The sequence below is a fragment of the Orussus abietinus genome, unplaced genomic scaffold, assembly GCF_000612105.2.
Source record: "Orussus abietinus isolate OABI.00-Male unplaced genomic scaffold, Oabi_2.0 scaffold1, whole genome shotgun sequence".
NCBI classification, from domain to species: domain Eukaryota; kingdom Metazoa; phylum Arthropoda; class Insecta; order Hymenoptera; family Orussidae; genus Orussus; species Orussus abietinus.
In genome coordinates this window covers 1,562,395-1,581,846 of record NW_019396017.1, presented here as the reverse complement: position 1 = coordinate 1,581,846, position 19,452 = coordinate 1,562,395, and the positions used below count along the sequence as shown (strand labels likewise).

General features: G+C 40.7%; 5 protein-coding genes across 5 annotated transcripts; 2 read left to right on the top strand and 3 right to left on the bottom strand.

Annotated features, from left to right (window-relative positions):
• Positions 1–158: 158 nt before the first annotated feature.
• Positions 159–3,346, bottom strand: LOC105698209 (BRO1 domain-containing protein BROX). The gene is made up of 7 exons (XM_012422258.2): positions 3,085–3,346; positions 2,688–2,915; positions 2,513–2,608; positions 2,261–2,439; positions 1,996–2,171; positions 1,682–1,914; positions 159–1,598 (listed from the first exon to the last, which is right to left on the bottom strand). Exons 1-7 carry the CDS (start codon positions 3,183–3,185, stop codon positions 1,349–1,351), a joined length of 1,263 nt encoding a protein of 420 aa, XP_012277681.1. The 5' UTR covers positions 3,186–3,346; the 3' UTR covers positions 159–1,348.
• A 118-nt stretch (positions 3,347–3,464) lies between these two features.
• Positions 3,465–4,904, top strand: LOC105698210 (lactoylglutathione lyase). Its single transcript, XM_012422259.2, has 4 exons — positions 3,465–3,726; positions 3,929–4,224; positions 4,440–4,507; positions 4,593–4,904. The coding sequence occupies exons 2-4, from the start codon at positions 3,929–3,931 to the stop codon at positions 4,775–4,777; spliced, it is 549 nt and encodes a 182-aa protein (XP_012277682.1). The 5' UTR covers positions 3,465–3,726; the 3' UTR covers positions 4,778–4,904.
• A 136-nt stretch (positions 4,905–5,040) lies between these two features.
• On the top strand, positions 5,041–7,082 carry LOC105698171. The gene is made up of 4 exons (XM_012422188.2): positions 5,041–5,188; positions 5,284–5,486; positions 5,576–5,806; positions 6,120–7,082. Exons 2-4 carry the CDS (start codon positions 5,412–5,414, stop codon positions 6,888–6,890), a joined length of 1,077 nt encoding a protein of 358 aa, XP_012277611.1. The 5' UTR covers positions 5,041–5,188; positions 5,284–5,411; the 3' UTR covers positions 6,891–7,082.
• Positions 7,083–7,163: 81 nt separating this feature from the next.
• LOC105698170 (ras GTPase-activating protein 1) lies at positions 7,164–12,719 on the bottom strand. The gene is made up of 15 exons (XM_012422187.2): positions 12,093–12,719; positions 11,300–11,481; positions 11,041–11,222; positions 10,514–10,911; positions 10,289–10,434; positions 9,857–10,190; positions 9,424–9,767; positions 9,132–9,323; positions 8,888–9,037; positions 8,719–8,767; positions 8,428–8,646; positions 8,117–8,349; positions 7,871–8,012; positions 7,640–7,783; positions 7,164–7,573 (listed from the first exon to the last, which is right to left on the bottom strand). The coding sequence occupies exons 1-15, from the start codon at positions 12,138–12,140 to the stop codon at positions 7,496–7,498; spliced, it is 2,841 nt and encodes a 946-aa protein (XP_012277610.1). The 5' UTR covers positions 12,141–12,719; the 3' UTR covers positions 7,164–7,495.
• A 724-nt stretch (positions 12,720–13,443) lies between these two features.
• On the bottom strand, positions 13,444–17,150 carry LOC105697940 (bromodomain-containing protein 4). The gene is made up of 3 exons (XM_012421686.2): positions 17,091–17,150; positions 13,872–16,729; positions 13,444–13,678 (listed from the first exon to the last, which is right to left on the bottom strand). The coding sequence occupies exons 1-3, from the start codon at positions 17,148–17,150 to the stop codon at positions 13,513–13,515; spliced, it is 3,084 nt and encodes a 1,027-aa protein (XP_012277109.2). The 3' UTR covers positions 13,444–13,512.
• Positions 17,151–19,452: the final 2,302 nt, after the last annotated feature.

Here is a 19,452-nt window from a genome sequence, read left to right as displayed (position 1 = left end):
ATTCGTTTTTCATCCTCTAGACGTGACGCGCCGCGCTTTATATGATGATGTATATATGTACAGCACCTGACGCGCTCAGTAAGAACTCCATTATGATATTCACGGTTATCGCGGTGGGATTTTCGAATTATTCATTATATTTTCCATGAAAATAAAAGGGGCGCAATTATCATTTAAGAATTTTTATTTACTTTGAACTCAATTCTGCTTATCTGTAAGTCCTTAGTCGAATAAATTCTGACACATTTTGATAGCCATGTAACATTAAATATATTTTTTGAATGTACAATTCACTTTATAAATACAAATATAAATGTATCGCAATATTATATTGCATGCATATATTAAAATAGCAGTTCAACATTAATGGTATTAGATTACATGGTTACGATCATATAATTTAAAACGCAATGTAATACTTACACAACGGTATGTCATGTCGCATATTTATATACCTTATAAAGTAATTTGAATACCTTATAAATGTGACACTTGTTGTGCAAAAGCGATAGCGAGTACCTGTGTTTTAATAATTACAAGAATACTTATATTGTAATATATAAAAATAAAGGAACATTAAAAAGCAATAATACTAGACACCACTTGGCGAAGCAAATGGATGTATATATCAGTAGGCAATACAGTTTGTACAAACTATTTGCTCATTCATGTGATTTACTTGTACTTTTACTTGTTACTTAAGTAAAAGTAGTGATCACTCTCTTTTTAATGGTTATTAACTATGAAATAATTGCTATAGCGACTCAAGTGAAGTTGCACAGTTGGGAACTGAATAGTATATAAGAAGTATTGCATTTTAAAGGTATAAAACACTACTAAAGATAAGTACATTTGTTAATTAACGAATATACTTTACGTAACGATTTTCATCACTCAAACCAATGCTGAATCATCCTTTAGTGAAGTCATTCACATGGATATTTACAATATAGACAAGCAGACAATGTTGCTATAAAATAATTCAGTTTTATACTAAAAACTGAAAATGCCTCGCATAAGAAGCAGCGTTATGTAAGACTTTTGTACTTTGGTTTAAAATATATATCAGATTATATAAAATTAAGTTTTAAATGCATCTTTGCAGAGACATCATCCTTTAAGGATTTTAATTTAAATTATTACTATATTAAACAATATTATATATATACGTCTAAATTTCTCACAGAATTTAGGAAAAATTAAAAGCTGTTATTTAAAATGTAAAACTTTAGTAATTTCATTAAAAAATAATATAACATTTAGTACTAATGAAAACTCACAGTCAAGCAAATAAAGCTTTTAGTTATTAAGCAATTTAAAGCATACCATTGAGAAATTGAAGACTATTTTATTGGACTGTACAACCACTCTCGTTCTTAGGATCCTTTTTGCTTTGATGAATATTTTCTTCCTTTACTGGTGGTAAATCCTGTTCTCGCTCTGCCTTTGCTGTTCTGGTCCCAATTAAATGTTTATATGTTCCCATAGAATTCCATATTGAATTGCAAGTAGGCATTTGAAAATCAAGCGGACTTACAAGTCCAAAAGTTGCTTTTGTATCTAACGTAGGTACTTCACCAGGAATACCGTGATGATATCTGAGGAGTTTAAATGTGACTCATAGATTGCAGCTTTATATTATGTAATATTATAAAATAAACTAAAGGCAGAATCATCGTACATTAAACCATTCTCTCGGTTACATTTATCCAACGTTAATTTCACTATTGGAGCCAGGCGTTTAAAAACAGTATGTTGATCTGGTTTTACTCGTGGTGCAGGTCCATGAGTTTTAGTATACTCTTGACAGAGTGCTTTTGCACGTGTCAAACAAGCTTCACTTTCTTGCAGTGCTTTAATAGCTTCTCCACACTTATCCATGGCTAATAAATTTTCACCACAGTAATTATAAGCCTGCAAATGTAGTGACAACATTGAAGATACACACAATAGCCACATAAGAGAATTCTGTGTTAAATAATACTTTTTCCATACATAAGATTGATAAAAGGCTGCTTTCAGTTCTAAATATTTGATCCACTGTGATGATATGTCAGGTTTGAAAGGACGCAAAGTATTAGCTGCATCCAAAAATAGTTTACTAGTCTCATTTGCTAAAGCTGATATGAGACTTGGATTATGCTTAAGTTCTACTGCTCTAGCGACAGTTACTGAAACCAAAAATTTAAAATATATGTTACAAATTGTCAGTAATAATTTTACATTTTTACAAAATTTAGAAGTCTCAAATAATACTGACCTTCTTGTGCTTCAGCAGTACATTGATTTATGTATGCATTTATTATACGTGGATCTAAATCACTGCCTAGTGGTGGAGGATTTGCAAGTTGTGGTAAAAATTCAGTTTGTACAAACGTAAATATACCAGCAGCTCGCCTTAACATTGTGTGCACGTCTTTAGCTTCATTCATAGTAATGCTGTGTACAATTGTAATACCCATGTAAATTTCTAGTGTTATTACATATTAAAAATGTATGTATTCATGCTTACTCGTCTTTAGCAGCTATCATTGCAGCATGTTTCATAAACCACAAGCCTACATTGATACTCATGTTTGCAGCTTCGTAGACAGAATCTGCGCTAGAGCTGAAACATATTACATAAAATTTTTTTAGTAATACCGATTTGTAACATAAATGGAATCATTACAAAAAATAGAAATTACTGTGTTGTAGATCCAAGTAAAGTATGGGTCCATTTAAACACAAAAATATTACGTAATTTACTGGGATTTGATCTGCCCACATGTTGTGACTGGTCTTCTGTTGGGATTTCCCAAATAAGTCCATAGAGTAAACTTAAATATGCTGTAAATGCTGGCTCAATTGTATCACTGGTATTATTTGCATTCCTTATAACATCTAAAAGTCGATTCCTTGAAAGCCTTAAATCACTGCAAATTTATAAGTGAGCGAATGAGTAATGGGTACGTTATATTGCATTTATTAATTCTATTAAAAAATGCGTAATATTATCACGTGCTTTTTCAACGCCATCGTGAAAATCATTATTTACTAATTATTAATTTATACGTATAAATTTAGCGTATTAAGAGATCTAACCTAAAAAGCTTTTTTGTAGCATCCGTTGGAGAAGATAGTTTGACTTCAAACTTATGATTCGTGGTTGCCTTCAAAGTACTGCGATGAAACCAATGAGCCATCTTTGTAATTTAATCGATCTAATGAAATGATGAATGTTCCTGACAGACAAGCTTCTCAACTGCGATTTGCTCCGATTTGCGTGATCCGTCACCGATGGTTACCTTGACAGGTAAACTAGCAGACAGAAATAATTTTCCTTCGAAATCAACGTGGTTACCTAATAGTAAACCCCCACTCCAATAATTAAAAGACCTTTCTATCTCTTTTACTCGTATTGTATGAAGGAGAGTGACAAAGAAACTCTTATGCAATGAATATACAGGGATTTTGCCGATATTCCCTCACTTGTAGCGTGGAATTACACGATACTGGTCTTTTGGAGCGATCGTTGAACAATCAACTACGTCACAGTGCTGAACAAGAAACGAATTTTACCTTGCTTTAAATTTGTGTCGTTTTCATACATAATCTATAAGATTGTGTAGGTTGTGTAGGTGATCCATGAAAGCAGAAGCCGGTTGCGTACAATTGTGCAAATTAGCAAGTGACTTTTAATAGTGCGAGAACAGGTTTGCCTCAATTTGGTAATATCCTTCCAAGGTAGGAATTAAAGACTTGATTTAATGTTCTAATCATTTATATTATAAAACTTTAAGGATTCTACTTGAAAATGTGATATACAATAACAGTAGTAAATAAAGTTTCGTATTTGCATTCCAACCTATATAATTATTTTGATATCGATCAGAGATCCAGCTGATTAATCAAATCAATATTACTCCTTAATATTTTTACATTGTAGATGGTGGAGCCAACAGGATTAAGTGATAACGAAGCTCAGGATCTTTGTAAAGAACCTGATCCTGAGACCAAAGATTTTATTATGCAACAGACGATGTATCGTATTAAAGATCCCAGGAAGTCTTTGCCTTTTTATACTAAAGTACTTGGGATGCGTTTGCTGCAAAAGTTAGATTTTCCTGAAATGAAGTTTTCTTTGTATTTTCTTGGATATGAGAACAAAGATGATATACCCACGGACAGAAGGAAAAGCATCGAATGGACATTCTCCAGAAAAGCAACTATAGAGCTTACTCAGTAGGTTTGGATGCAGGGAAAGCATCTTGGGTGTCCATTCAGATATATTGGATAAAAGCTGTTTGAAAAATTTTTGCATGGTCTTGCAGTCCCTAATTTCGTCCAGATTTTACTTCATTATTTGAAATCCACATCTAAGTCTGTGACGGGTCTGTTACATTTTGTATATCTTGTAAAATGTATAGATACATATTAAGTAGACAAATATTTTACAGCAACTGGGGAACTGAATCCGATTCAGATGTAAGTTATCACAATGGAAACACTGAACCTAGAGGTTTTGGTAAGATGATAATTTATTTACATTTGAGAAATAACTATATTGTTACAAAATTAAAACAGAGTTTATGAAGCGCTATCTTGCACAGGCCACATTGGAATCGCAGTACAGGATGTTGATAAAACTTGTGAAAGATTTGAACAGTTGGGAGTCGAGTTCATTAAACGACCAACAGATGGGAAAATGAAGGGAATTGCTTTTATAAAAGATCCGGATGGCTATTGGATTGAAATTCTGAGTCCAAACAATATGGGAAATATAATAATTAAGTGAAAGTACAGGTTGTAATGAAGAAAATGTACGTGTCGTATATATAAAATGTAAATGAACAAAGGAAGTTATTTTTTACGTGTGTGATATTTTTATTGACTAAAATAAAAATGTATAATTTGCAGACAAAGTTTAACGTTTTATTTATCCATGGGTGCATGCGATATTATGTTTACTAGTATTCATATATTGGAATTTATCATTTTATTTATCAATTTCACTTATCATTTAGATAATGGATGTATTGCATACATTCCGTAATGGTAACACTGATTCATCAAGATGTCAGTAGTGTAACAATAAACATTTCATTCTGCTACCAGTTATTTCTTTACAAAAACTATTTTAGGACATTCAAATGAAGAATTATTGTATTGTACTTTACAGATGTATTTTCGATTAAAAGGTGTCGGTGTGAGTAGAATCATTAAAGTGCATCGGGTCCAAAGACCGAACCAAAATACCATAAACATGGCAGTGTTATCTTATCTACAATTTCGCTACTCCAGTATTTCAAGAAAGATGGATGTTCGGTCGTGGATAGGTGATTGATTCTCAGTCGCAAAGAATCGTGGGCTCGGCCAGTATAGCTTAGCATTACTTGACCTTGGTTCGGTTCAGTTAACTTATCTAGATCATGGAACGTCCTATCGAAATAAAATATTGGCTCGAGAACCCTAAAAGTGAAGAGGCCATAAATGAATGTAAAAATGTGAGTTCCTTCAACGCGTCTTAATTATTAAGTTTAATCTGTGCTACAGAATCTTGACATTAAATCCGCTTTATCTGTTTGTTGTTTAGGTGGTTCGTATTCTCGAGAAAACCAGCTGTTTGCTTGTTCGCGATCCGCGAACCGTTGAGAATGATAATCAGAGATTTTTAGACACTATGGAGCAATATTTTCAACAACCTCTTGAGGATATCATGGCGGATGTGCATCCTGAATTGAATTTTCAAGTTGGCATTACTCCGTCGGGCGCGGAATCTCCTCTTTGCGTTGCCGATCCAAAGTGCCACGAAATCATTGCAGAAGTATTTATCTTTAATAAGATATTCCTATTATAATGTTTTCAACCGTGTCAAAATGTATTTGAAAACTTTCAATGTGTTGTTGGCCCTTTGCATAAAAAAAAATATTTTTATTGCGGAGAGTTGCGTATACTCGTTTCAAATCTTAAAGCATCTATTTAGAAATGTTATCTTCGCTATTTTGTGCGTTTACAAATTTTGGATAAACTAGCATATTGATTTTATGTAAACTTCCACGTACTTGGAATTTTTCAAGCATGATTTCCATTACATAGACGTACCGTTTAAATATTTTTAATCAATATTCTTTTTGTAGCTTTCAAGGAACGCAAAGAACGCCCCTTTACAGCCGTCGAGAAATGACGTGAAATGGCGTTTTCTCCATCGTATTGGACCGCGACCTACTAAGACAAAGTTTAATGAATTAAATTGCCAGCCTGTTTGTCCAGCAGCTATTCCAAATTTTACGAAACTAATGGACTCTTGGGGAAATCAACTTCTTGCAGCTGCAAAAACAATTACTGAAATGATTGCAGTTGGTTATGGTTTACCCAAAGATACGATCACTAATATGATGAAATATGGCCCACATTTACTAGCTCCTACTGGTTCGGACTTAAGTAAATACAACAAGTTAAATACAATCTTGGCTGGGTTTCATCGGGACATTGATTTTCTAACTCTTCACGGGAAAAGTCGATTTCCTGGGTTAGATATTTGGTTGCGAGATGGTACAAAGTTTCTAGTTTCCGTTCCCGATGGATGCCTACTGGTTCAAGCGGGAATGCAATTAGAATATTTAACAGGAGGTCGTATTACAGCCGGGTGGCATCAAGTTACCGTAAATGAGCAAACTTTGACTGCAATTCAAACTGCAAAGAAAGCAGGAAGACCTTTGTGGCGCATTTCGTCGACATTGTTCTGTCATATCGAGTCAGATGTCGAAATGCGTTCCTTAATAGGCACCGAACAAGAAAAGAAAAAGGAAGCCGAAAAATTACCTCCAATTATAGCTGGCGAGTTTATAAAAAGAGAATTATATAAAATAAATTTATTTGCTCAAGACAGCAAACAGGGCGTTAAGTGACTAGCTAATCAGAGTTAACACTTATCAATCGGCTCGATCACGTATAATATAATCGAATGTTGTAATGAGTATAAACTCTACCAAAAATGTTGGTAATCATAATTATATATGTGTATTTATAACGTGCAATCTGTATATCCTGTGCATATCTATTTTTGTACTTTATGGCAAATAAATATTAATTTTATCATATTTTGGGTGATCTAAGTAATCCACTATGTTCATAACGTATCCACTTAATGCAGGAAGGGAACACGAATTCTTTCATTTACATCGCTGTTAACAGCATTTTCGCTATTTTTATTTATTCTCGAGCACCTAAGTGGATATAAAATTTCATACGTTTATACGGTTCTGTTTATAGCTATATCACTGTCATGTTACAGTTACTAATCATACAAACTATACTCTAATTACATATGAAATATTAAATGTAGGCATGAGTGTGTATACAATAATATATATATGGCACGTCAGTCTGTTACGATTAATCACTTAAATCGTGTAATTATACGTATTTTTAAATACTACTGTACGTTACTTATTTCAATTCTTTATAAATCATTTCGTCATGTTTGGCATAGTGGTGACTGTTGACTGTAGCACTACCGTATCATTTCCATGTATTTTTGTTTATGCTTGCTTAGCATTTCAGTGACCGTCACCAACTGTTTTATTGTTGACTAAAAAAAAAAGGAACAAATGAACCTCATAATTAAACGAGAGTTCCATGAAATTAATATGCTCACCTGTGTTTTAGACAGAACTTGTAGCTCCTTTAGATGCGAGACGCAAATGTGATGTAGCGTTGCCAAGTCCCTGGCAGTATCCGATATACACGTACTCTTACTTCGAGGATCAGATCCTTCAGATTCTGGTTTATCAGTGACATTCTAGGGTGGTGAAATGTTACAAGATTTAAGCAAGATTTATAATAAAACTTTAACTGTACGATTTTATTTTAAATTTTAATAACATACCGACAACTGATCCAGAAAGACGACCATCCTTTCTTTGTTTTTCAAAATGAAGGGGTTAACGACTTCCATGTACGGTTCCTTACCGCCAAATTCGACTAAATTAGCCAGGTTTTGTAGGCATTTTGCCACCATTACTAAAGACCTGAACAATGTAATGTAATAACGGTATTATACATAGATTTGTCTGGTACGCTCATATATTGTATGTACACTACTGTCGCATTCTCCTAATTTGACCTACCGTACCTTGCAGCAGCAGGAGGTGGCGGTTCAGCAATTAAATTAAACGATCTAGGGTTTAAAATGGCAGGGCAAAGTAAACGTAGAAATATAAAGCCACTGACGACTCTTGTGCGGACTAGTCTTTCGTGCGGCCATTTTGAAACAACTGCTCGTTGTAAGCAACCACAAATATATCGCAGAGTTTTTGGACAAGCGTCCGGACTCGTAAAAATGCTCAGTGTAACTTCATCCAAAACCTGTTAAAAAAGGGGCAATAAAGCATAAGTACTTATGATCATAAAAAAAAATATAGGCTGATTTAGAAATATCAGTACTTGTAATAAAAACTCTGCATTACTGCAGGCATCTTCTGGGGAATCCATTTTTGTTGGATTCAGTTCGCAGCTTTGTTTACTCTCAATAAGCTTTACTATAGTGTCGCGCAATGCTGCTTTCAAGAAGGAAGTACACACGGACTTCATGTAAAGATCCATCAACGTTGTCGTCAGACTTGCAGCTCTAAATAATGTTGGTGTCTCGTCTTCCTTATCGACCTAGAATTAGGTTTACAGACGAATTGAAGTAATAATTGCATCTATGCATTGCGTGTATTACAAGAAACTTACTTCAGCTTGGTTTAACGATCGTAGAAGATCTGCTTCTTTACGTTCGTGTCTGCGAAATTATTTTAGACATTATTGCTTGTAATCCTAGTAACAATGCATTGCTGATACGATATTCATATTATCGTTTGTTATATCAAAATCATAATACAACAAACTTCAGAGACATTACCTGAATATTCTAAGAAGACTGTTGGCCAGTGGTACTCGATCCAAGTGGCAAACATCCGCTAATGCTCTAACAACGTGTAACTCTGGATCCAAGAGTAATTGCTGCAGAGGACTGTATTCCTCTGGTGGCATTGCTAAATCATGCCGATATCTACTCGATTGTAAAAAGAAAGTTATTGAGCTTACTTATAAACTATAGAAAAATAATTTCAATCGACTAACAAAAAATTATCATATACACTTACCGCAATCGCAAACGCAGAGCACCCCAGTCTCCAAGAGGAGTGACACCTGACAGTGGGTACCACTCGTCCATTTCTTCTCCATTTGCTAAATTAGCTAATTCAACAGTCACTTCTGCTACTTCGGTATCCTTACTTCTTTTGCCTTTATTATATAGTGTAAGAGTAAACGACATAACGTCAGGTGGAACATCCCTGAAGTTATTAATTATGTTATTATGAATGCATTACAAATCGGAGGGATATATCCGCCATGAATTAATATCGGGAAATTAATAATATTTTTAATACATACTCCAAAATAAATTCTTCGTCCCAAAGATGATGAAGACCAGACTGAACTTTCGTGCGAGCTACTTTAACATTATTCAGGGCGACTATCACAAATGGGTTTGGCACTAGCTTATATGGCAATCTATGCGCGTCTAAGATATGAAGATGTAGAGAGCGTAGTTCACGCAAGCGAGCCACTTTCGGAGCTCGGGTTAACTGTGACACACAGAGCGGTTTCAGCGCATTGATCCAATCTAAAGCATTTTCCGAAGTCGGTGCTGCCAAATACGTTATCGTGGCCAAACAAGGCAAAGCACGTTCCACTAATTGAAAACAATGAGGCCTGTCGAAAACGCTTTCATGAACCTAGATGATGAAATGCATTTAATTACTGCCAATTGTTGATACAAGTACAACTAAAATGGTATCGGTAGTAATTTTTCAACCGCCCTTACCTGGTACAAATAAGCACAGCTCAAATCGATAAGGCCTTTTGGCTTAGTTCTTTTAGGATTGTCATATAAATAAAGATGCGTGTCAGTTGCATCTACAAGAAGTACAAAGTACAGAGCTTTCCATTTCTTATTTTTCTCAGACTTCTTCTCTAGGTACCCTTGCATCTTAATGCCTTTGTTCTTTTTTGCTCCAGATTGTTCCCGACATTCTCTCAAAGTGGCGTATATCTTCTCAGCATGTTGCACCTCTTTATTTACTCTTACACTACCATCAGGCTCCGTTACCATTGCCTGAACCAAGGTATGACCTTCCACTATTTGTTCTTTTCTATACCTGTAACATTAATAACGATGCGAAATTTAGTTTTCAAATATTTCAAATAAAAGAGATCGATATAGGAATGATACCAAGTATCGAACTTAATGAAGTACCTGTTTATTACTGCATCAAGGCATTCAAACGTTCTGCCTCCCATTAAATATCGTACACCTTTTTTCTCAATTCTGAATCTTTGAATTTGATTGTTTATGTGAAAGAACAGTGAATAATCACCTGGACTATTGTCCGAGGGTCTGACCTACACACAAAAAAAAAAAAACAGTGTTAGTGGCACTGACTTTAATTTATATGAATATGTTACAATTTTACACACTTACTAGAAAACTTCCTGGGCCTGCTTTAACCAACATGTCTACAGCTTCGCTTTTCGTCACATTAGGATGAAACCATGAGAAAACAGTATTTGGATCGATGGAATCATCTAAGTCTTCCACCAGTTCTCGGAAGATCAAACCCTGTTCACCAGTTCTGTGTGCGGTGACCCAAAGCCATCCATCACCCATATCGTTGTGCACGAAAAATATATCACCTTTTTGGAAGCTCAACTCATCCGTATCTGGCATTTTCGTGTAGGGCAGTATAGCGACAATTCGTTTCTTGTCGTTAACAGGCTCTGGTGGTGGAGTTGGATGTATAAGGCGCTCTCTTTTTAAAAGATCTGAACAATGAGTATAGTAGGCCACTAAATCTGATAGACTATTAAACTGGCGACCTCCTGCAAAGTTGAAAATTAATGACCATCAGTTAATTTTATTTTCTACAAAACCATTCAGTTAATATTTTTATTTTTAGGGTTAATATTCTTAGCATGTCATTTATTCTGCTGTGACGAACATCTTCTTACCGATATAGTAATCACCACACACTGCTGTAATTCGGAAATGATTAATGCCAGTCCGTCCCAGATAAGATAGTACGTAACTACCGGGTTTTCTGTCGCTTTCACGAACTAAGTAACTTCCCATTTTACTGGCATCCCATAATCTCTCTTCCGCTGTGAATCTGTCCAGTCTTCCATGGTACCATCTAAAACAATTTAATTTTAAATAAAGTAAATCATACTTGTAAAAATATACTTCAATTAATAATTTTAAATTAATTACTGATTTTCCGGAGGTGCAGTTATAAGTGTATTGTTTCCACTATCAGGCTCTTCCGTGTCCTGTGGGTCATCTGGTATATTTTCAAGAAAGGGATCAAAGTCATTTTCAGGATTCAATGACTCATTTGGACCTCCATCCTCGCTTCCTGTACTCGAAGACCCGCCTTTATTATTAAGCTCAACCTGAAACACGTGGAAATGAACATATGTGGGCAGAAGCCAAGACAGAAGGATTTTGCTCCTAACCAAAGTTAAAATAACATTAGTTTCCTAACTTTGAAATATCAACTACATGTAGTTACACCGGAGCCAAGAAAATAGAGTAGAAGTGATTTCAGCACACCAGTAGCATATGCAAAGATAAATACATTAAACAAACACCTATGTGGAGTAATCAAAAAAGATAGTTGCTATCTATCTTGGAACATTGCGAGAGGCTGAGTAAAGCATACTGATTTATGCACGCGTACGCTTATCCAATGTAACGACTAAAGAAAGTAAACCTATTTCTGTAACCCTATCTATTCCAAACAATTTTTAACTATGCTTTAGTGAAACATTTTGTGAAACAAAACGGACAATTTAATTCTCGACGGTGTGTTTACTCGAGTTAAAGAAACAAAGAAACAAGACATGTTTATAGAATGTAAAAAAGTTTGCTTCGTCCTTCCAGCTAGAATGTGCCGTGCAAAAAAAGCGTGTGCTTGGCAAGCATGTTTCTATTCTCTTCACTTATGTCTCAGATAAACAAGAGGATGACAGTGAAGCACAGCATGACGGACCTGGTCACGTACCTTAGCACTGTTCGACACGCTGGGGCCCCCGCGCACGAATTCTGCCATTTCACCGGCATAAGCGCTTTCCCGTGCACCCTCGCGTCGACCTTTTGCACTCAACCGTTAACCATTCGCGTCTCGCCGGGCTCCGGCGACGTAACTGTTTACAAAAGCGCACGCTTTTGCCGATATAAAATGTATTGACGTTTCCCGACAGCCATCTTGCCTCTATGCACGCCGAGCGCTCGGGAGCGCTGATCTCTCAGCGGCGCGCGATACGCAGAGGGGAAACACCGACCGCGAATCGCGACGCAGTTCGCGACTCCTTACGACCACGGAATTAATCGTTCTGACACCGGTCGATGATTAATTCTCACGAGGAAAGACGCGATAAAAGTGTCGAAGTGATATGGGAAACGAGAGTGTTTCATTATTGCTATTGTGTCGCTGAACTGTAAAGCCACCGCGCCGACTTCCCCCACTCGGCAGTCTTGACACCGCCATTTTGGATTCGTGTTTCCTCGCCAGAAGTTGTTTCTATTTAGCTCGGCACGTGTGCATCATACATGTGATATCTGCATAGCTAATAGAATCTCCAAGGTAGTTCCATCATAAGGAGAGTCAGTTTTAATGATTTTCTTTGCGCTGGTGTTACCATTTCTCGATGTACACAGTTCGCCATTTTGCAGTAAACACAAGCAACGCCATTTTGTATAACCTGGGCACCATAGAATAAAGCGAGTTGTGCTATCTATATGTAAGATCTCAATTAAATAACTGAGCTTACAATAATCATGTATAACGACAAGATGTATATGGTACAAATATTACTTATATATTAATGTTTATAAAATTCTGCCCCAAGTAAACACCCAGATGTTTAGTTTCCTGTCTTCTGCACTCGTTTCTCATTGTCACCGCTAGAGTTGTGGAATTGCCACAGCTTCATCTATTTTCCGAATTTAATTAACGAATATCTGATACGTAGGATAATTTTTGCGCAAAAAAGCGGCCTCTAATTTTATTTTGTATAAAAAGGTACAAAAATATAAGTATGTACATAATAATACATCATTACGATATCTACACTGGGTAGTTAAAGACATGGTCTGACGAAGGCAGACGCGTGGAGTCTACATTTTTCTTCTAGGACATTCTCATACCGATTCTGCCGTAATCGATCCACGAGAAAAATCCAACCAAGGCAATCGTTACCCTTTAACCACGTGTCCGTTTAAATCATTCGTTTGGACCAATTACAATTAACCGCGAGTATGGAATTTCGTACGAACAAGGATTTCGATCTTATCCGATACTCCCCTTCTTCTTTCCCAAGTAGGAAGTTGAGCTTTAGCCGACCGCGGGAGAAATGCAAGTTCCATTTGTTTTTGGCACGCGAAATATTCGTCGTTCCTTCAGGCATGATCACATGGTTGCCTCAATTACTTGTGACGGTGAAATCTCCAATAGAATCCGAGCTGTCGGAGTTGCTCTCTGCAGCATCCACGAACGCCGAGGACAGATCTCCGGACAATCTGCTCACCGCTTGGGAGCTAACGTCGTACATAAATATTTCCTTTTCCCCATGGGCGTCGTTCTTCGGTCTGAAACGTAAACACGCGTTAACGACAAACGTCGAGCCATTTTACCCGCCACAAACGGCAAATTCAACATTTCCCTCGACCCGTGCGCTTTCTCATCGCCCTCTCGCAGGATCCTGAAGCCCGCCCCGCCGTGAAAGTAAAATGGACATAAAAATCTTGTAACCGCTAGAAGCCTAAAAGGACGTAAACTTACGTAGCGACGAGCAACACGACCGACTGTCGGAGAGGATCCGTCCTTCTCTCCTGCTCGAGCCACTTCTTGTAATTCTCGGCATTCGGCTTCTTAACGAGTTGCTTTAATGAGTCACCTGCGAGGAATCTGACCGCTTGTACATCCCCGATCTTCCTGCCGTCTCTGTCGCCCTCCTTGTCGGGTTGAAAGTTGTAGTCCACCGGGGCTAGCACGACGACGCTGGAGATCCTCTTCCCGTTGAGCTCGGGCACGTCTGGTATGGGGAAGGAAGCCCCGCTGACTTTAAGAGGCAAGTAGCGATTGTACTGGTTCCGAGACCCATCCTTCGCGCCCACTGTGACCGGTTTCAGCCGAGTGGCATCCTCACGAATGTGCTGATCGGCTATGGCCTGACCGTGGGCCGTATTCGGATCGAAGCGTACTACTTTCATTTCCACCCCGCCAGGTCTCAGTGTGGCTTGCTCTACGTCGACGTTCCCGGAATCGGCTTTCTTTGCCGGTGGGATCTCGCTGATCTTCGACCTCTTCGCAACAACGGGAACGGGAGCACTACCGGCAGCGGCTGGACCACCGGCGCTGTAAAAATTAGCGAGAGCCTCCGGTGGCAGATTCTCTATCGGGATGTCTCCGACTTTGTCGTAGTCCAAGATCTGAATGTCGGCGTTCCCGAGGATTCCGGAACTCAGAAGTTGCTCGCGAATGTCGTCGGGCACTTCCTCCGGCAGATTGGCGATGTTCTCCTTGATCCTGGCTTCGTTTTTCGGGGAGATAGTGGTCGTCGTGCTCGGTGTTGGGGTGGTGACGGGTGTAGTCGGGGTGCTGGAGAACCTTGTGGACGGTCTCGAAGTCGTCGTCGTTGCTGGCGAACTGATCTCCTCGGAATTACTCACCGGGGTTGCGTAGATTTTCTGGCCAGGACTCAGGTTGTTGCTCTGGAACACCGGCCTACCCCATATGGATTGTACAGGCGACGATGGTACGCTGTGTTGCTGGGGAGTTGGGAGGTTCTGAGAGAAGAAGAGCTGCTGATTCTGGTAGGGATTTTGCTTCGGGGCGGTCGAATGGTGCTGGTGTTGCTGGATACCGACGGTGGAGAAATGGTTCTGGGGACTTCGAGGGAACGGTTGATTCTCCACGGTGTTCGGTTGATGTTCGGGACGGTATTGACTCGGGGAGTGATCAGGAAACTGCGTTGGTTGAATTTGAGGGTTGGGAGGGAATGGTCCTGGGTGCAGAGGATTTTCTCTGATCGCGTAATGTTGTTCCAATTTTGGAACGGCTTTGAAGATCTCTCCAGAGGGGATCTGCGATTGCGACTGTGGTTGCAGCTGCTGTTGAATCTGGGGCTGATTCTGTTGTTGCGGTAGATGCTGAGGTTGCTGGTTGTACTTCAATTGCTGACGATACTGTTGTTCCTGCAACTGCTTCTGTTCCTCTTGTTTTCGTCTTTGCTGTTCCTGGAATATTTGCAGTTCCTGTTGCCTCTGTTGTTCCGCTAATCGCTGTTGTTCCGCCAATCGCTGTTGTTCCGCTAATCGCTGTTGTTCCGCTAATCGCTGTTGTTCCAGCTGCTTCTGTTGTTCGAACAGCCTCTGTTGCTCCAGTTGCCTTTGCTGTTCTAGTTGCCTGTGCTGCTCTTGCTGGAGTCTCTGCTGTTCTCTCTGTTTTATCAACTCCTGCTGACGGCGCTGTTCATGGTACCTCTGCTTTTCCTGCTCCTGTTGTTTGTACGCATTAAATTGTTGCTGTTGTTGCTGCTGCTGCTGTTGATGTTCCAAGTGGAAACCACCGTGACCCTGGGGCTGGTTCTGCAAGTGCACGCTCTGATGAGATACCGAAAGCGTAGGGGGAAATCCTGGTTGCTGAGGATGATTCACGTTCACCCGATGAGGAGGACCGAAAGAATTATAGGGAACCCTTTGCTGCACCTCCGGTAATCCCTGAATAGTAATGGGCAATCTTTGAGGCCTCTGTGAGGGGTTCCTTATCTGTGGAGGGGTTTGGAATTGAGTCTGGGCTCCGAAATTTGGCAATTGCTGTTGCTGCTGGGGGAAAGAATTAACGATTCTCTGCTGAGGAAAAGCTGGAGGCACTCTCGGCAGTGGCTGAATTGGCTGGTAAGGACCATGCTGCCTCTTGGAAGAACTTGTCGGTCCAAGAGGTGGTTGTGGCGTTGATCTGTGAGTCGGCTGTTCGTGGTCGCTTCTTTTGTTGTGATTATTCGGGGGTACTTGTTCCGTGCCAAAAGTAACCCTGATGCCGCTGCTGCCAGCATGGTAGACCTCGCTATCGGGGCGGATAATTGTCCTCAGGGTCGTGGATGGTTCCGAGGGCGGAGGCGTTGCCGACGAGACGGATTCTTCGTAGGGTGCCGAATGTTCGGAATGTCCCTCCGCAGGAACCTCTTCGTGTTCTTCGACCGGCGTTAGGGCTGGTATCGGTGGGTCGTACACGACTCGGGGTTTCGTGTCTCCGTAACCCTTTTTCTTTTCGTATTTCACGTAGAACACCTGGATCGGCTCCTTCGTAGGTCGCGGTTGAGACGGCGGCGGCGGTGGTACCGGGGTTGGAAGCGAATCGTTCGATTCCTTAATGATGATCTCGATTATGGGCTCCGGCTCCGTTGGATAATAATTCGCTGGTGCCTCCTCGTAGAGACCTCCGTCGTCGCTCTTCGAGTGTGCCAGAGCGTTGTAGAGAGGATCTCTTTGGGAATATTGTACAATGGGTTCCATTTGCACGGCATACGGTGGTGGTCTGCCTCCTCGTCTGGGATAAAAAGCGACTTGCTGTCGTTTGTCCCGGCTTTTGCTGTCCTCCTTGGACGCAGCGACAGCCAGGACCATCGTCACGATCATCTGCGATAAAGAACAAATATTTATCGTCACGTTGCATTCTCAATATCATAATTATTCTAATTTATTTTGTGGCGTTGACACACTATGTTCTAACGGGGTTGGATTGCATACATCCATTCGTCGATTAAGGTCGAACGAATCAGGAATTCGCGTCGCCTCTGCGATTGTTTTCGGACTTTTAGAAATTCCCAAGTTGTAGTTTGCAATGCGACTCACTCCATACGCGTAACCGAGTGACCCGGTTAATAACGGGAGGAGATATCCTGCCCCGGAAGAGCCGATCAATTGATATTCTAGAGACGCTGAGTAAACGGTTAACCAGAGCCTGATAAGTGATTCCCAGTCGCGGGTGCTCCTTTACCGACGAGTCGACCAGAAGTTGTTCAACCAGGATGAAAGTACGCAAGGCATGCTCTTCCATATCGATGTGCAAGTAGGAAACTTCCACGGTTAACCACAGATATGGCAAATCATAAAAATTATGCTTTCTCGATAAAACGAAGCCCGATTGAACGTTAAACGTATTCCTCGTAAGACCGTAAGAGAGTTTGTCTTTTATAGCGAGCTTCGCGAATAACCACACTAATTGTAATGCACCGCCCGAGTCCGTCCTTGCTTTTGTCCCCTCCAGGATGACTAGAAATCATATCACTTTCTTCGAGCAGTGGCATCGCACCAAGGCGGAATTAACGAACCAATGTCAAGGATTCCAAGGCAGCAAGTTTCACTCGATCGGGAATGTCTAACAAATTTTTTCAACAATTATTTCAATAAGCAGAAACTACAACGATACATTTGCCCCAGTAATTCCATCCGACCGGAAATTCTACAAGTTTGATAACTGATAGCGAACGAGGAAGAAAACCCAGGAAGTAGGTATTTCCTCCACCCCATAGGCGCCTACACGATTGATATAAATCATATTATACAAATAATTACTCTTTTAGCAGGGCGTGAAGTCTAGGATTACGAAACATCAGTCGGCAAGATCTTAAAAAAAAGTCACATCAGATCCATGTTAACGAATCGCATGATTGATTTGTGTCATAAAGCAAAACAACTCGGTGCCGATATTTCCAAGGGCTTTACAATCCAATTATACTCTGCAAAAACCCTGTGGGGGTTGTTAGCGACGCCACCTCATATCGTTAATGACATTCTCTTCTCAAGATTTACTTTCATTGCACGGTTCCCAGGTACCCAAGAAAGGGTACGGGGTACATATAGGTGGTACCCGGTAGGTACCAACCATGGTCGATATATTTACCAGTCTGGGGAAATACATGGTGATGCGCTCGCGTTCCCTTCGGGTCACACCTCACCGACTCCACGTGTACTCGTTTCGTCTAGGTGGGACCGAATAACATGTTAAGAAGAGCCGGCAGGTGCACGGAAGACACCGGAGGATCCCGGTCTCGGATTCGACGTCGAACTGAGGACAGCTCGGCCCCGAAGGCTCGTTTCTCCCTTCCCACCACCTCGAGAAGAAGCTCCTCTCTAAAATCGGCTGCGGTGGGGCACCCGGCACCTTTCTCTGGCCTGCACGCATACCGGCACACCTGGCCGACACACCAGAAGGAATCTCTTCCAAACCCACCGAGTGGGGTAACACCTGAGACGCGCTCCCAAGAGTCACCCGTCGAGATGGGACGAACTTTCTTCGGCTCGACCACTCGTGGAGGACCTTTGGCTCATCCGTTCGCAGGAGTTCTTCTCTGGAACGGCCTCGAGAAGAACGCTGCCGACGTGGAGGTCGGAGGTTGCCACGCGATGCTCCCTGCCACGCGCCATCACCTGCAGGACTATCCAAGGGTTGATATTACGCAACGCGTTCTTCCTCCACTCTTTTACGATTTTTATTCGCGTATTACACCCAGCCGTGAATGAAACAAGTTGGGAAGATTTATGAGCGCGTTCCACTTACCCTAAGGACGGGAAAGGTCTTGAAAAACGAGGGTTCGAAGGTGGGCGTCTGGGTTTCGCAATGGTACCTAAAACGAGAATCCCAGCTTTCGCCTTACTTGGACTCTTACGCGCCGCGTGTCCTTCACCTCCTCTTTCCTTCCTCCCCGAGGATAATCGGTGCTCTCCCACCGATGGCGATTATCAGCCACGGAAAATCGCCTCGGGACGAAACCTAGCATTTGGTCAGCTCTCTAGGCGATTCCTCTCGAAAGTGCTCCTGGCGATCTCGTCGACGCTTCCGCACCGCGGATTCTGCTGTTCTCTTTTCTCCGAGCGACTTCGATTTCTTATTTCCTCTTCCAGCCCGCGAGACGGCCTCGGGGAACCCCAACTTGGAGAACCTCCGGTGGGAATTGCCGATCGAGAGGGCCTTTAATTGCGACCCGCCGAGACGGATGTCGCTCGCTTAGGCGAGCCGCGATTATCGGACGAGCTCGAGCTTTCCACGGTGCTCCTATTTCGAAATCTCGATCCGCCAGATAGAGACGTTTAAGCGCGAGGGAACGTTACGTGCGCCACTCTCGTAAACCCCGACGACCGGTTGCGAGACCGAGATGTTCTGAAGTTGGATCCGATGACCTAATAAAAGCGCGGTTAGATTCTTCGTTACGGCACTTGGAGTTTCCAACTGGCGTCGCTTGTTCTCCAGGGCTCGATCGACGTTGTTTCGGCACCTGAAAACCTGAAGAAAGTCCTTCATAAGGTATAACTGTTATACAAAGTTGTACCAACAAAGCCCTCGAAGAAAGTCGTGAAAA

What these genes read in the sequence shown, in the direction of transcription:
- LOC105697940 (XM_012421686.2), bottom strand. Translation starts at nt 17,150, where the DNA reads ATGGAAGAGCATGCCTTGCGTACTTTCATCCTGGTTGAACAACTTCTG. An exon ending in AACTTCTGGTCGACTCGTCG is followed by an intron (nt 16,730 to 17,090) that starts GTAAAGGAGCAC and finishes TCTTTATCGCAG; the next exon opens with ATGATCGTGACGATGGTCCT. An exon ending in GTCGTGTTGCTCGTCGCTAC is followed by an intron (nt 13,679 to 13,871) that starts GTAAGTTTACGT and finishes TTTACGTTTCAG; the next exon opens with ACCGAAGAACGACGCCCATG.
- LOC105698171 (XM_012422188.2), top strand. Translation starts at nt 5,412, where the DNA reads ATGGAACGTCCTATCGAAATAAAATATTGGCTCGAGAACCCTAAAAGT. An exon ending in CCATAAATGAATGTAAAAAT is followed by an intron (nt 5,487 to 5,575) that starts GTGAGTTCCTTC and finishes TTTGTTGTTTAG; the next exon opens with GTGGTTCGTATTCTCGAGAA. An exon ending in GCCACGAAATCATTGCAGAA is followed by an intron (nt 5,807 to 6,119) that starts GTATTTATCTTT and finishes TTCTTTTTGTAG; the next exon opens with CTTTCAAGGAACGCAAAGAA.
- LOC105698210 (XM_012422259.2), top strand. Translation starts at nt 3,929, where the DNA reads ATGGTGGAGCCAACAGGATTAAGTGATAACGAAGCTCAGGATCTTTGT. An exon ending in GCAACTATAGAGCTTACTCA is followed by an intron (nt 4,225 to 4,439) that starts GTAGGTTTGGAT and finishes AATATTTTACAG; the next exon opens with CAACTGGGGAACTGAATCCG. An exon ending in CACTGAACCTAGAGGTTTTG is followed by an intron (nt 4,508 to 4,592) that starts GTAAGATGATAA and finishes TATCTTGCACAG; the next exon opens with GCCACATTGGAATCGCAGTA.
- LOC105698209 (XM_012422258.2), bottom strand. Translation starts at nt 3,185, where the DNA reads ATGGCTCATTGGTTTCATCGCAGTACTTTGAAGGCAACCACGAATCAT. An exon ending in GCTACAAAAAAGCTTTTTAG is followed by an intron (nt 2,916 to 3,084) that starts GTTAGATCTCTT and finishes ATAAATTTGCAG; the next exon opens with TGATTTAAGGCTTTCAAGGA. An exon ending in TACTGCTGAAGCACAAGAAG is followed by an intron (nt 2,172 to 2,260) that starts GTCAGTATTATT and finishes TTTTGGTTTCAG; the next exon opens with TAACTGTCGCTAGAGCAGTA.
- LOC105698170 (XM_012422187.2), bottom strand. Translation starts at nt 12,140, where the DNA reads ATGGCAGAATTCGTGCGCGGGGGCCCCAGCGTGTCGAACAGTGCTAAG. An exon ending in CTTGATGCAGTAATAAACAG is followed by an intron (nt 10,191 to 10,288) that starts GTACTTCATTAA and finishes TTAATGTTACAG; the next exon opens with GTATAGAAAAGAACAAATAG. An exon ending in GATCGTTAAACCAAGCTGAA is followed by an intron (nt 8,647 to 8,718) that starts GTAAGTTTCTTG and finishes ACCTAATTCTAG; the next exon opens with GTCGATAAGGAAGACGAGAC.